The following is a 15,614-nucleotide window of genomic DNA, read 5'->3' as shown; positions in this document are numbered from 1 at the left end:
TATATACGATCACACAAGCATGTCTTGCTTGTTTCCATGTGCCTTCTAACAATAATATGATAGTGTCTTAAGCAAAAGGACTGAACCCTTTCTTTAATTTCTACTCGTTTTACACGCTTGCGACGGCTAGCTGCCTGTTTGGTCAATGAGGAAAAAAAATAAAAAAATAAAAAAGGAGGAAGAAGAGGAAACTACGTTCAAGCTGCAGGTTGGCTATTAAAAAGTGGTGGTGGTTGGCTTATTGGTGGGTCAATTCAAGTCAGTTATTGAATTTATGGATATATATATTAATAAATAACGTAGAAACTTGTCCATTTTTATTCATAATACAAGTCTGCCAAAAAAGCCAAACTTTAATCAATGAGAACAATATCTAATCGAATCAAACGCGTTTATTATAAGTTCTAAACAATAATGGTATAATCAACATCTTTGCAAAATAAAAATAAAAAATAATATAAAATAAGAAAAAACAAAAGAGACCATTAGACATCCAGGTCAATGGCTATTATATATATATATATATGCTTTTGAAAGGTGGTATAGAACCTACACAGAGATCTCCTTTTCTCTACATACAGAGCTGTAAAGCAAGGCTTTAGAGAATATATAGAGCAAAAGGGTCATCAACCGAAAGTTTCTAATTAAAAGCTTCTTTCATATTCAACCAATATGGCTTGTGACAAGGGTTTCTCCAGCAGTTATATGCTATTGAAACCCGAAGAAGTAAAGCTTTTCGATCTCATTCACATATTATTTTCTAGTGACATAGAAAAAAGGAATTTTATTGATGCTCCTAAAGGTACGGAGGAAAAATTCACTCACAGATGGCTCATATTCTTGTCGATAGCGGTGCAGAAGATGCTTCAGTTTGTTTCGAAACCTCTTTCGAGTATCGGGTCTGGAGCTGAGATGTTTTTGAACCTCTTGTCTAGCAATGGCAGCTTTGGAAAACTTGTGCTTAATTTTCTGCGAGGTTAGCTAATTTTTTTCCTAAATATTTGCTCATCTTTCATCTTTTTTAGATACAATAAGAAATTAAAGGATCGAAATGACTTCTCCTTCTTATTTTATTTCTTATTTTATTTTATTTTTTATTTTTTTGGGTGGGAGTGGAGAATATATTCTTTGGTGTTTAATTAGTTTTTTAAATTACTTTATAATATTCATGTCCCCATTATAATTTGAAAATGATGGCATAAAATATAAAGTATAAACGCATACAGTTTAGGTATTATTTGTGAAATAAAGAGCTAAATTAATTCTTAAAACTCTTTTCGTATAGCATAGAGAAATTTGATTATTAATATAAATGATAGTATAGCCAATCTTATATCATTTTAAATTTTAGAAAAGTGATAATTTAATTTAGTAACAAAGCTAAAATTCAAAAAATTCATAAAAAAAAAAAACGCATGCATGTAAAAATTCTAAAATATAGTATAAAAAATAGATTTATATGTGAAAAAGAATACTATATATAAATAATATAATAGTTCATTTTTTATTAATTTAAACTTTTGAAAAAATTAATAATTCAACTGTAGTTAACGTCGATTCTATATATGTATACAAAAAAAAATATTTATCAAAGTTTTAATTAACCAAACTTGAACCTAACTAGCTAGATAATTTTGTTGAAACGCCCTTGTTTCTAAAACCAACATGTTATTTTACAATTTACATCACATTGATTTAGATTCAATCTACTTTTTCACATTATAATTAAATTGATCATAAGTCAATGTCAATTTGGCAATTCAATTAAATGATAATGTCTTTTTTCAACCAAAAGAAACTATGACCACGTCCTAATGCTAACTACCACACAAATTGACTAAGCTTTTTTTTTAATAAAAAAAAAATTTTGACTAAGGTTAGCTTTTTTTTAAAAAAAAAAAAAAAACAAAATTGACTAAGCTTTTAATAAAGAAAATTAAATTAATTTTTTATTTGAAATAAAACAAAATTAAATTACTTGTTTAGCTTCTTTAAAAGAATCTAGCTACGTTAAAATATTTTATCTCTTAGTTATAACCTTAATTTTTGGCCAGCAATTAAATATATCCATTTGATGTTGTACAATTTGTTATGTTAATATTTTATTGGAACTAAATTATATAAGAGATTATAAAATAATTTTTCCTTTTAAGATTATTTTTCCTACTTGTACTTCACATGTTGGACAGATCTAAGATTAGATCACCTAACACACACATTTATAATTTTTCAAATTTTTATATTTTATAAAGACAAGCAAGTAGTATTTAATTATATAATTAAACTATAGCTTTAACTAGTTGCAACCAGCTAAGATTCAGCCCATTAATTAATTGCAAATATATATATATATATATATATATATGGGCAATATCTTTATTTATTGCAAGTGCTTCTACCCAGACCTCCAATTTTAACCGTATATCCAGATCGGTTGGAAAATAAAACAGAGATAGTCTATTTTGAATAAAAGAATGTTTAATAATTAATATTAAATTTTAACAGGGAAAGTGATAATGCCAGATAAAACGTCTTCAACTTTCTTATCTTTTATTGGAAACTTGGACAAACGAATAGAGCTGGACAAGACCATCAAACATGGAGATGGAAATTACAATGCTGTACTTTCCATGATGGCTTCAAAAGTATCATACGAGAACAAAGCTTTGATCGAAACTACTGTCAAAGATCATTGGGAGGTATACACATTTTTACTTCTTTTTATTTGATTTACAAAAGAACCAAAAAAATTATTAAAATCATGTAAAAATAAAACTTATTCCTTATTAATTTCATTTTGCAGATGGAGTTTTTGGGATCGTATGACTACTGGAACGGTAAGAAAAAAATTAAACATAAATATATATAATATAGTTATTTTCTTATCCAACAATGTATATATATATATATATATATATACATATGTGCAAATTCAAAGCACGAGATTGAATACAAATTATTAATTTTTTTTTTTGTGTGTGTGTGTGTGCGCGCAGATTATCAAGACAAAGCTACAACACAAGCTTTCTTGCTTCGAGATAAAACCGAGGACCACGATACTATTGTCGTGGCCTTTAGAGGCACCGAACCTTTCGATGCCGACGCATGGTGCTCCGACTTTGATATCTCTTGGTATGAGCTCCAAGGGGTAGGAAAGATTCATGGTGGTTTCATGAAGGCTCTTGGTTTGCAAAAGTGTGTTGGTTGGCCTAAAGAAGCTAGCCAACCACAAGACAAAAACCGTCCACCTTTAGCCTACTACGCCATCAGGGACATGCTAAAAGATCTTCTACAACAAAGTGATAAAACAAAATACATATTAACCGGGCACAGTTTAGGTGGTGCACTTGCCATACTTTTTCCTGCAATTTTGGCATTGCATGAGGAAAAATTGCTGCTTGACAGATTGGAAGGGGTTTACACATTTGGTCAACCGAGGGTTGGAGATAAAAGTTTTTGCTTATTCATGGAAAAGCAATTGAAGGAGAATGGTATTCCATATTTTAGATTTGTTTATGGTAACGATATTGTTCCAAGGTTGCCTTATGATGACAAAGCGCTTATGTTTAAGCACTTTGGGACTTGTCTTTACTACAACAGGAAATACCAAGTTAAGGTAAAAACAATAATGCTTTTTTACAAAATTCTATTAAAATTATATAAGTGATTTTGCATTTCTTGATTGATGAAGATTGATTATGTATATATGCAGGTTGTTCCAGAAGAACCAAACAAGAACTATTTTTCGCCACTGGGGGCCATACCGATGATGATAAACGCCATTGGAGAGCTCGTAAGAAGCTTCACCATTCCATATAAGAAAGGAAAAGACTACAAAGAAGGAGGTTTAATGAGAGTGTTTAGGGTTATCGGTTTGATTGTTCCTGGCATGCCTGCTCATAGTCCTCAAGATTATGTAAACGCTACACGGTTGGGACCATCGGATGTGTTCCTAATTAAACACAAGGATTCATAATTTCAAATTCTTTCCGGTACTTTCTTGTTGCGCAACCTGATCAAAATGTTCGTATTCCTCCATTTATAAGGTTATTGGTTAAAATAACCCTAATAAAAATAAATTTTGTTTTTTTAGTACATATGTATTTATAAATTCTTTCTTAGACCCTAATAATTTTAATTTATATATAATTTCGAGGCTCTTTCGTAGTGACCGAGAATCACGTGTCCACATAGCCTATGGACTTTGAAGAGATTCCACACGCTAAGTGGATAAGTTGTTGCATTGGAAACTGTGTGTACGTGCTTGTGTTTTACTGGAAATTTGGAAAGCTTTTCCTAATTTTTTTTATTTTTTTTTCTAAACTTGTATTGACTTCTTAAATAAAAGTATTGGCTTTAATTTATATATATGGTATATGATATCGATATGGATACATATATCTCCCAAAAAATATGGATATATATTAATATATTTATAATATATTAATATAATTTTAAATTAAAATTTTTAACTCGATTCAATAATTAAAAATAAAAATTTTAATATTAAATATTTTATTTGAACATGTATGCAGTTATATATATATATATATATAAATATATAATTGCAATCATAAAGGAAAAGAGAGGGAACCATGTACATTCACCCTCTCCCCCTTAAACATATATTTTAATTAATTAACAAATGATTGAAACCACTATTAAAAAAAAAAATAGAAAATAAATGATTGAAACCACCACCCTGAGATTAAAAAAATTATAGGCTTTCAAGTGTTAACTCTATTTTACATACTTTCAGGCCCATTGATCAAATTAGGCTGACCCAAATTACCGAGAACTTGGGTTTGCTGCTTGGTCCTCTGAAACGGTCTCTTTTTGTTTGAAGTTTTTTAGTTTATATATATATATATATATAAATACATTTTATCATTCAGAACAATTTTATCCTATTTTAATGTTTTGAATTCACATCCACATCCATGTATGAATGTGAATGGTAATGAATCAATCACATGGTTATATTTTGTGTATAATTACAAATGTAACTTTTGGGTTTCAATTTATTACATATATTTTTATTTTTATTATAATTTCCGTTTTGTGAATTTGATGATGGAAATAATAAACTAATATTATATAATTTGAATCCTTTCAAATGAAATATATTTTCTTGTGTCCTTAGAAACTCTACAAGTGACAACTGTCATCTTGTTCTTGCTTTTAAGATATATATATATATACACACACACTATAAAGCTGAGTATATCATATATATAATATAATTTACTGTTTTTTACAGACAAATTAACCCAAATTGCAAAAGTTTTCTTAAAAACACAATCTGTGGAGATACTTGTTATTGCTTCTATTAGACTTTAGCACGTAAAAAGCTAAGATCACACTGTACTCCGCATTATAGCCGGTGGCAATTGATTGAATGATGCTTGGCACTATAAATTATTATATTTGATGGGGACAAGGACGACCTTATCACACAAATTGTTGCTTGTTTTGGTCCCTACTTTGTATTCATCCTCTCTATACAATACTAAATATCTATAATTCGTTGATTCTCTGTGACAGGTTCAGATCCTATTCCTGGTCCACCTTTTTTAATCACATGATGGGGACGAAAAAGGACACTTTCTTTTTCTTCCCCTCACAATAAGTCACAATAACCATTTTTCTTTTTTCTTTTTTTTTTTTTTTAAGAAAAACAAATACATAAAACAGAAAACAAGAATTTAGTTAGCATGGTAAGCAAATGCTTCGTCTTTCGGTATTTATTTATTTCTTTATTTATTGTTAAGTCTTTTTGACATTGATGTAAAACCAAGATATTTTATCACATTCTAAGATATATATTATACGAACAGTAAAGTCGGAAGCAAAAAAACCAGATTTTATTGGCAGCCTCGTACAATACCATTTTGTGCACAAGTCCTATTCATCAAAAAATTTGTTCACAAGTCCTTCTCTGAACTCCACTCCTCTCCAGTGCTTTACTACAGTCCAAATGGGAAGCCGACAAAAAGTTGACTCAAAGTCGCCTCTCAAAGATTAATGCTGCATTTTCAAATCAAGCATTAAGGTGATCTTATATTAGTATTGCAATGCCCATTTTATCAGCTCTAATAATTACTTAATTTATACAATTTTCATCAACCAAAAAATTCCTCTTGTTGGTAACTTAGTAGGAAGAAATCGGGATCTGGTGGTCTTGTGGGAATTGTAGATCACACAGATCTAAGGTTGGCAGCTTTGTGCAAAATTAATAACTGTGCAGACTTACTTTCGTAATCATACAATGTCAAATGTGTGAGGTTATTTTGGTCGAAGCTCCCTCAGTTTCTCTTAATGTACTGTAAATAAGAAAAAATTAATCCCTATATCTGAGGAAAGATTATAATAAGATAAATTTTATTTAGATCCACTCAATTTTTATCATAATTATATTTATGATATTTTATAAATATGAATTAAACTGTAATTAAAATAAAACTAATAAAATTTAAATAAAATTATGTGCAGCCGATAGAATTGAAGCTGCATTAATGAATAAAAACACAAAATCCAGTGATAATGAATTTTTCATATCATAAATACCAAAATCAACCATTCACCCAAAAAAAAAAAAATCCTTTGGAGACAATCATGGTGAGTCCACGTGAAATTGAACTCCGTAAACTTATAAATATTCATTGAAGTAGTTAGAGAATTAATTACGAAATAACCAAAATGAAGTAATTAAAAAGTTCTTTTGGGAGTTCAACATTTTTTTTTGTTTTTTGGGTGGGGAGTGTTATTATTATTATTATTATTTTGCAAATATTGGTGGGGTAATGTTAGTTGAGGGGGGTGTTTGGTATGGGGGCAAAGGAAGTCTATTACTTAAAATAAGATAACACTAGTGAGCTAAACCTCCTTTTTTATTTTTATTTTTTATTTTTTTTTAAACCCCTTTTTTTAACATCAGAAAACTAGCTAGCAACATGTGGCAAATCGAGGGGTCCAGCTTTTGTTTTAGACTAAGTAACCAAAAAGGCATAAAAAGAGTACTTTAAAATAGATACCATGGCCATCCACCAGATATATATATATATACAGCTAGTGTCTCTCTTCCTCTCTATAAGCATATATATGTATATGTATATACATACACTATATTATATATATGAAGGAAACTTATACAGTGGAGTTTAAAGAGTGATAAAATTCTTAACTGAGTTTTAGATTAAGCTTCTTGAATCGTGTGTGTTTTTGGAATTCAGTCATGGCTTGCGATAAGGGGTCCTCCTGCAGTTATATGATACTGAAACCAGAAGAAGTGGGTTTCTTCGATCTCATTCACATTTTATGGTCAAGCAAAGTAGAAGATAGGAAATTCATAGACCGTCCAGAGGGGATCCAGTTGGAGGAGATAAGCTTCCGAAGAAGATGGATATTATTCATCTCCATCTTGGTTCAAAAGATTCTGCTATTCGTATCCAAGCCAATGTTATGGTTTGGTTCCAGAATTGAGATCTTTTTGAACCTTTTGTCCATCAACCGCAATCTTGGTGTGCTTCTGCTTAATATCTTCCGAGGTAAGTAGAAGTCCATAATTTGCTTCCTTATGCTTATATATGTTTATGTTTGCAATTATTTGTTTGTTTGTTTGATTTTTTAATCTTCATTGGCTTCAATTTCTACTTTACGCTACTGAATCTATTAAAATTTTAACAAATTAAGATGACCGATCTTATTGAATTCAGGATTGTAAAGGACTTTTCAGGCTAATTAATTATAGTTATAATTCTATCAGAAACATCGATGTTGTACAATTATATTATAAACGCAGAAAGAAAAAGAGTAAAGACTTGGCTTCATATCTAGCTTTTTAATTCATATAAGTGCCTAATTATTATGCTGATTCATATACATATTTAATCAGCAACCTGAATGCAGATTTTTTGTGCTTCTCTTTTATACATTTTTGGTGTAAGAAAATCTTAATTTCACAATCAATTTAGCACTAATGATAATAGTTCATGTATTTTAAATCATCTAGACTACTAGATTCTATCATAAATGAATTCAGGGGGTGAATGGTTCGGAATACAGAAAATGAACCTCACGTGAATAAACAGTACACCACAATATATCATCTGCCTGGCCTTGTATATTATAATAATTTTTATATATTAGTTCCGATTTTTTTGTTGAAGAATATATTAGTTCGGATTGAATTGGTAAATTAAGCTTAAAGTTTTTTTTTTTTTTTTTTTTAGTGGTGGAAAAAATTAAACTTAAAGATACGCATATATACGAAAATGCTAAGCATCAAGGAGATCTTAATTACTTAGAAATAAAACAAATACGAAATGATAAGGAAAGCGTCAAATACGCAGTACCGTTGGTTGTTTCCAAAGTGTATTCCACGGAGTGCTGGTTGGCATATCAATCATCATAATGCTTGTGTTTAAAGGGACCTAAGGTAGGTGTGCAGTGGTTGCTTATACATACAAAATAAATGGTACACAAACCAAGTCCTCATGTTTTGGGATTTTATAATAAATAAATATCCCATGTTTACTGTGTACTAATTTTATAAACTTGAACTGGGTCAATACTAATACGCCTCTTGAAAATAGTTTTTTTTTGGTAATTAATTTTATAAACTTGAATTGGGTCAATGCTAATACGCCTCTTGAAAATAATTATGTGACAAGAAGTTTGGATTGACCGGCTCCAGAAACATGGGTTAGACTTAAATTCACAATTTCAAAGTGTGGATCCCACACTGCCAAATGCGTAGATTACTATGGTACAATCTAATTAAACCACAAACAACATGGACCCAGTCGTACTCATTTATCACCATCATAACCGAAGTAGTGATGTTTTAGAGTAAAATATATTAATTTAAAAAAGAGTGATAGATGGAATTTTATAATATTTGCAAACTAAATTATTTAAACCTTGAATATATTTTGGTTGATAAATTAAGGAGGATATTGTTGCGATTTTGACAGGGAAAATGGAGAAGGCCCCAGATGAGACATCGCCAAAATTCTTGTCATTTATTGGGAATTTCGACAAGCGAGTAGAGCTGGACAGCACCATCAAATATGGAGACCCCAAATACTTTGCAGCGCTCTCTATGATGGCTTCCAAAGCATCTTACGAGAACAAAGCCTACATTCAAACTGTTGTCACTGATCATTGGAAAGTAAGAACATCTCCAGTGTATGCCATTGCCAATGGTATTTTTCTAATGGGAAATTTTAAAATTTGTCAATAACAAGTAAGTTTAATGGCAAATTTGGCATCATAAATTATGTGGATCTCATGTCATTTAATTAATTAATTAATATTATTTTATGTTTAAATTTTAAAAAATAATTCAAATATAGATTTTTTCAACCGAAAAAAAAATCCAAAAATGCATTTCATTACTATCTAATAAAATTTTAAATTTGACATTCCAACTTACTATTTATCTCATTGTATTTCTTATATCTTTTATAATAACATTGTTATTTTTTAGCACTTATTATTGAAGTACGAATTAAAAAATTTAATATTAACATTGATATTTACCATTGAAAAGTTTATACCAATATCAAATTTAGAAAATTCGAATGGCATATATTTTGCCATTGGATATATATATACAAACATTTCCTAATTTTAAGTTTTCCTTAAAAATAAACTAATAATTATTCAACCACTAATTTACTATATGTTGTCCATGATGTTGAGCAGATGGAGTGCTTGGGATCTTTCGATTTCTGGAACGGTAATCAGAATTAAGAGCTATATAATTAACCCCAATTAGTTGATTAATTTCTTTTATTTGAATTTGTAAATAGCAAAGTGCTTAATTGGGTTCTGTTCTTCATCCATCATTTGCAGACTATCAAGAAAAAGCCACAACACAGGCTTTTCTGCTTCGTGACAAAAACGAAGAGCATGACACAATAGTTGTGGCATTTAGAGGTACGGAACCTTTTGATGCCGATGCATGGTGTTCCGACTTCGATATCTCATGGTACGAGCTTTTCGGAGTTGGTAAAATCCATGGAGGTTTCATGAAAGCTCTTGGTTTGCAGAAAAACATTGGTTGGCCTAAACAACTACAACCCAATCACACACGTCCAGCTGATGATCTAGCTTACTATGCCATTAGGGAAATGCTCAAGGGTCTTTTAAGTCAAAATGCCAAAGCCAAATACATATTGACAGGTCATAGTCTAGGTGGGGCTTTGGCAATCCTTTTCCCAGCAATTTTGGTACTTCATGAAGAGGCAGAGCTATTGGAAAGATTGGAAGGAGTCTATACTTTTGGCCAACCCAGAGTAGGAGATGAGAAATTTGGGAAATTCATGGAAATGAAACTAAAAGAGCATAGTATTAAATATTACAGATTTGTTTATGGTAATGACATGGTACCTAGGTTGCCTTATGATGATAAGGCCCTTTTGTTCAAGCACTTTGGGACATGCCTCTACTATAACAGGCACTACCATGGGAAGGTAATTAAATTATAATATATGATCAAAAATTTCTATTTATATATAGGGTTTTGATATCAAATTAATTAATTTAACCACTATTCATCCTCTACATTGTTTAAACGCAGGTTGTGGAAGAAGAACCAAACAAGAATTACTTTTCACCACTAGGGGCAATACCCATGATGGTAAATGCATTCTTCGAGCTGATAAGAAGTTTCACCATTGCCTACAAGAAAGGACCAGGATATAAAGAAGGGTGTTTTCTGAGAGTGTTTAGGATAATTGGTTTGGTAATGCCAGGCATATCAGCACATAGTACACAGGATTATGTAAATGCCACCAGGTTGGGCTCCTCCGATGTCTTCCTCTCTCACAATGAACCATCATCGATTGAAGAAGTTGTATAGAACTTTCATTGGGAGTGTAATTATGTGTTTTTTTTCTTTTTTTCTGATTTACTGAAAAATTGTAGATGTCTTCTCTGAAACAGAACAATGTCTCTGCCTTGTGTCTCTTTTGCATAAAGTCCACTGAGAAATTAATGTTCTGTCTAGCCAAACAAGTAGCCTGAGTCTCTGTTTCTCCATCCAAATCCCCTGCTTCTATTATGAGCTGTAAAAAGGATATTTTATACTGAAGATAAATTAAACTTTTATATTGGAGATAAATTAAAGCTATATTTTATTTTTTATAAGATTTTTATTTTATTTTATCAAAAGTGCATGTAATAGAATATAATTGTTGAGAAAATTAGGCCCTTTTTCTAATTTTTTAGAATCTATGGATTAATGGAAATAAAGATATAAATAGGTATATCAAAACACAAAGCATAAAAACTAAAAAAGATAAAATATTTAACATCATTTGGAGATCAATATGATCCTTACATTCAAGAGTGCACTGCGTTCACAAATTCACTATCAAATATTTTTTGAAGGTGTACAATGATAAAATCTCTTTCTTTGTCACAGCTTGTTTCTCTCTATTTTCATCACACAAGCACAATAGAAAATAAAAATAAAAGGTTATGTATATTAAACCTAAGGTATATGCGTCACTAAACATGCAACTTCCTTTTATTTAAGTCTTCACACACAACAACAACAATAAATAATAGTGATATATACATTTACCAGGAAAAAAAATGAAATATGTAAATTTTGTTGAATAAATTAAACGAATTAGGATATTTCTACCCTAACATGCACCCTTATTCTTACTTCTTAATAAGTTGATCTTTGTTATATATAGGCTTCCATTTATGCTCGACATATCTTGCAACTATCATGTAATTAAAAAATTTTAAATTAAATTTTTTTTTTTGAAAAAAAAAAATGAAAAGAAAAGAGAGAGAGAATCTTGACGTCTTGTTAGAAACAACGCAATCCCTCTAACATACTTCATGAATATTCTTCATAGACGGGATGGATAGCTTTTTTTTTTTCCAGAAAAATAAAATTGAGAATTATTTTATTTGGCTATCAGCCCATTACAATATAATCACTCATTCAAATTTTCCACTTACAAAATGCAATGAAAAAATGGATAAATATATATTTTATCAATATCCCAACTTATTTGTTTATTTTAAGATATTACTTTTTTATATCTTTACAATCTCAATGTAATAATCTAAACAAACTATATTTCTTTTACCTGTTAACATTCTACAGTCACATTCTATAATAAACATATCGAAATGGTTCTTCTACTAGTTCTCCTACATGATGGTTTCATAAATTTAGATTTATTTCTTCTATAAGGAAACCAGGTAATTTTGATTTTAGTGGTGTTATTATTATTATTATTGTTTTGTTTTAAGCCATGACTTCCTCACAGTCAAGACCGAGCTCTGCCCCTATACAGATTATAGTGCACGTATACACCCATATTATTGTAGGAATATGGACATCGAATTACGTGTATCCTTATGTCAATTTTTCATGATTTACATGTAATTCAGTAATGCATATATACTGTGAATTATATGTAATTTAAAATCCATAATCATAATAATTTGGCGTGTACGCGTATAATAATAGAATTGTATGTGTGTGTATATATATATATATATATATAGCCATTGCTTGTCTCCACATTTGTAAGTTGATTCCTCCCCACCCTCCTATATGTTGTTTTATCATTGTTCTAATATGTTTTTAATACAACCTTTTAATTAATACAGATTTTTCTCATTAATATTGTGGTAATTTTGTTTTTTTTTTTTTGAATGATTATTTTTAATTGCTTATTACCAAATTTTAGGGATCTTATTTGAACCATAATTAAAAAAATTATTTAAAGAAAGCAAAATTAATTATAAGTCCTACAATATTAATTAATGAACATCTACTTATTATAACCTTCTGATGACAGACACTTTACCAATAATAAAAAAAGCACATATATAAATTGATAAGAAGGAAGCATTTCAGACGAGTATGGAGACCGCAAGTATTCTCCTATATTTATAATCCTGGTATCATAGGCAAGGTTGTCCGTAATATGGTGGGCATTGTTTCCTATAATAGTTTGGTAGTTGTTTTTATTGGATTATATGTAATTATTGTTCACCATGTTCTGGATGATCTAACCTATAATAACAACATTATGTATAAATATATATATCTAGATATATACATAATGAATTTTTTGGTAAAAGAATAAACGAAATGAAAAAGATTCGAATCTAATTTTGCAATATAAGTTTATTAACCCTTATTCTTACTCATCAATCAAATGATCTTTGTTTCATAGGCTCGAATTTTTCTTTTTTTCATTTTTCTTTCTTCCATTTTTTTTTTTTTTGGTTAATATTACCGTAAGCATTATTTTTATTTGGCTATCAGCCTATCACAATAAAATAACCAGTTGAAATTTCCCACTTACGGTGGGGCCAACAGGAAATTGAGGCGAAAAGTTTGTCATGTAGTGGATGACGTAAACAAAGATGGATGACATGGACTAGAGGGGCTTGTTAAAAAATAAAGAGGAAAATGAGAGAGAGAGGTAATGATTCCAAAATGGGTTTGTTGCAGCCTTGTAGGCAAAGTATAAGAAACGTCAAGCACCTCAGGTTTGGAGTTCGACCAACACGGTAGGGATTCAAGCACCACCAGCGTTCAATTGGAAACTCAATCACATTTATAAAGCAGCAAATATAGATGTATGTAGATGAGATTATCGTATTTTAATATCTTTAATTTTAAAGTTTAACTTTTTAAAATTACAATTTAATCCATTGAGTTACAATTAGTAACAATTTAGGGATTGTTAACGAGCCTTCTTATGTGAGTTATATGTGAGATATCAAACTGCAATTTATTTGAAAAACAATGGGTTACCAACTAAATTGCAAAATTTTAAAATCAGGCATAGTAAAATGCACATTTTTTTTAAAAATTTAATGCAATTTATTACTACTTACTTAACCGTCTGCGAAAGTTTAAATCTCATTAATTTAAAATTAAATAATATTTAAATTACATAAAATGCAAATTGAGGATTTAAATAATAATTTTTAAAAATCTAAGTTGTAAAACTACAAAAGTCAATAATGTCAATATGCAATAAAACTTATAAAATTGTTCTATTGATACGACTAGATCCTTTAAACCAATTTTTTTTTTCTACTTCCATCCTTTAAAACTTTTATGTTCCGTAAGAAAAAAATAATAATAATTATAAAATAAAAAACGTGAAACGCGAAAGGTAAATTAAATAAAAATTCTTATGGACCATTGAGGACAGAAAAACTTTGAAAGCGAATATTGCATAAGGAACTGTCCAGAGGAAACTACACTTTGAAAAGCGAATATTGCATAAGGAACTGTCCAGAGGAAACTAGATTTTCAATTTTTGTACTCCCTTGATCATTGTCCCTTTTCTTTTTCGGGCACGATCTCTTTACGCAAGTGAACAGCAAAAAGCTCTAACTTGTAACTATTCATCCATCCATTAATACTCCGTGAGCAGTCATTAACACTCTATGTAAAGCTAGCTCCTGAAGGGGAAAAGTAAATAAAGAATGGAATATTATTTTTTTTTTAGTTAACAAGCAAGGTAAAGAAAATTTCTAAATTCGGAAATTCGGTGCTTTCCAGAGAGCTAAGTAAGCTCCTTCCATGGTGTAAATGTACCCATAATTTGTTCGATTTCAATAATCTTGAGTTTTTAAGTTAAACTACACTGGCGCTCCATGACAAATGTTTTATGTTCCTTAATTTAATTGCATTGACAAGGAAACTGAGACCAAAAGAAGAAGCTCGATGTGGCCGGTCCAATTATATTAGCTTATTATGAGAGCAAAAGTAAATTAATTTTGTACAAAATCTACTGTGTCAACTTTCCCAAATTCTTTATTCGTATAAATTTGATAAAGCAACCAAGACGATGGATAATAGTTTAATAATAGTTTCCCTTTAATCAAACTAAAAAGGTGCAGTGCATATGGCAAAGCAAATTGGTGGCCTATAAATATAAGTGGAGGTTTATAGAGCTTGCAAACGTACACTAACTAGCTACTACAACCTTATAACCTTCACTTTTTTTTTATTCTTTGTATATTGAAATATCAATCCTAAAAACTTAAATTAATAAAAAATGAATTTTCTTTTCATTTATAATTTTCTCTAACACTTTGATCCTCATACGTTTGTTATTGTACAACTACATGGCAGAAGACGCATTCATAGAATGTCCAAAGGGAAAGGAGAATGAAAACCTCAAACGTAAATGGCTTATATTCCTCTCCCTTATTGGAGAAATATTTTTGTTATGGGTTTATAAACCCTTGAAATCTTTGGAGCTGCCATTGAGTGGTGTCTTAACTTTCTCTCTGCTAACCAAAACTTTCGCGGCCTCTTTCTCAATCTTTTACGAGGTTAATCTTTACACTGCTTGACTACTGTCTCTCTCATCCAGCTGAGGATACATAGTATTTATATATTTTATTTAAATAATACAAATTATTAACTAATAATGTTATAATTATGTATTATAATTAATTATGCATGTACTTAATTCTCATATGCAGGTAAGGTGGTGAAACAGCAGAGAAAATCTGCAACTTGTATGACGGTTGCTGGACACCTAGACAAATTGGATAGGAATTTAAGTCCCGGAGACGAAAAGTATAATAGGGCACTCTGTGCC

General features: G+C 30.1%; 2 protein-coding genes across 3 annotated transcripts; both read left to right on the top strand.

The window, feature by feature from the left end:
• The first annotated feature begins 471 nt into the window (after positions 1–471).
• Positions 472–4,366, top strand: LOC107424788 (triacylglycerol lipase OBL1-like). 2 transcript variants are annotated; one of them, XM_016034649.4, is made up of 5 exons: positions 472–976; positions 2,524–2,699; positions 2,804–2,837; positions 2,997–3,616; positions 3,713–4,366. In XM_016034649.4, the coding sequence occupies exons 1-5, from the start codon at positions 673–675 to the stop codon at positions 3,974–3,976; spliced, it is 1,398 nt and encodes a 465-aa protein (XP_015890135.2). In that variant the 5' UTR covers positions 472–672; the 3' UTR covers positions 3,977–4,366. The 2 variants fall into 2 exon arrangements, with proteins under 2 accessions (XP_015890135.2, XP_015890134.2); XM_016034648.4 differs by having other exon boundaries at positions 484–976; positions 2,506–2,699.
• A 2,682-nt stretch (positions 4,367–7,048) lies between these two features.
• LOC107424783 (triacylglycerol lipase OBL1-like) lies at positions 7,049–11,137 on the top strand. The gene is made up of 5 exons (XM_016034642.4): positions 7,049–7,547; positions 8,976–9,172; positions 9,709–9,742; positions 9,859–10,478; positions 10,586–11,137. Exons 1-5 carry the CDS (start codon positions 7,235–7,237, stop codon positions 10,865–10,867), a joined length of 1,446 nt encoding a protein of 481 aa, XP_015890128.2. The 5' UTR covers positions 7,049–7,234; the 3' UTR covers positions 10,868–11,137.
• The last annotated feature ends 4,477 nt before the right edge of the window (positions 11,138–15,614 follow it).

The sequence above is a fragment of the Ziziphus jujuba genome, chromosome 7 (genome assembly GCF_031755915.1).
Source record: "Ziziphus jujuba cultivar Dongzao chromosome 7, ASM3175591v1".
NCBI lineage: Eukaryota > Viridiplantae > Streptophyta > Magnoliopsida > Rosales > Rhamnaceae > Ziziphus > Ziziphus jujuba.
This window is presented reverse-complemented; position numbering and strand designations above follow the sequence as displayed.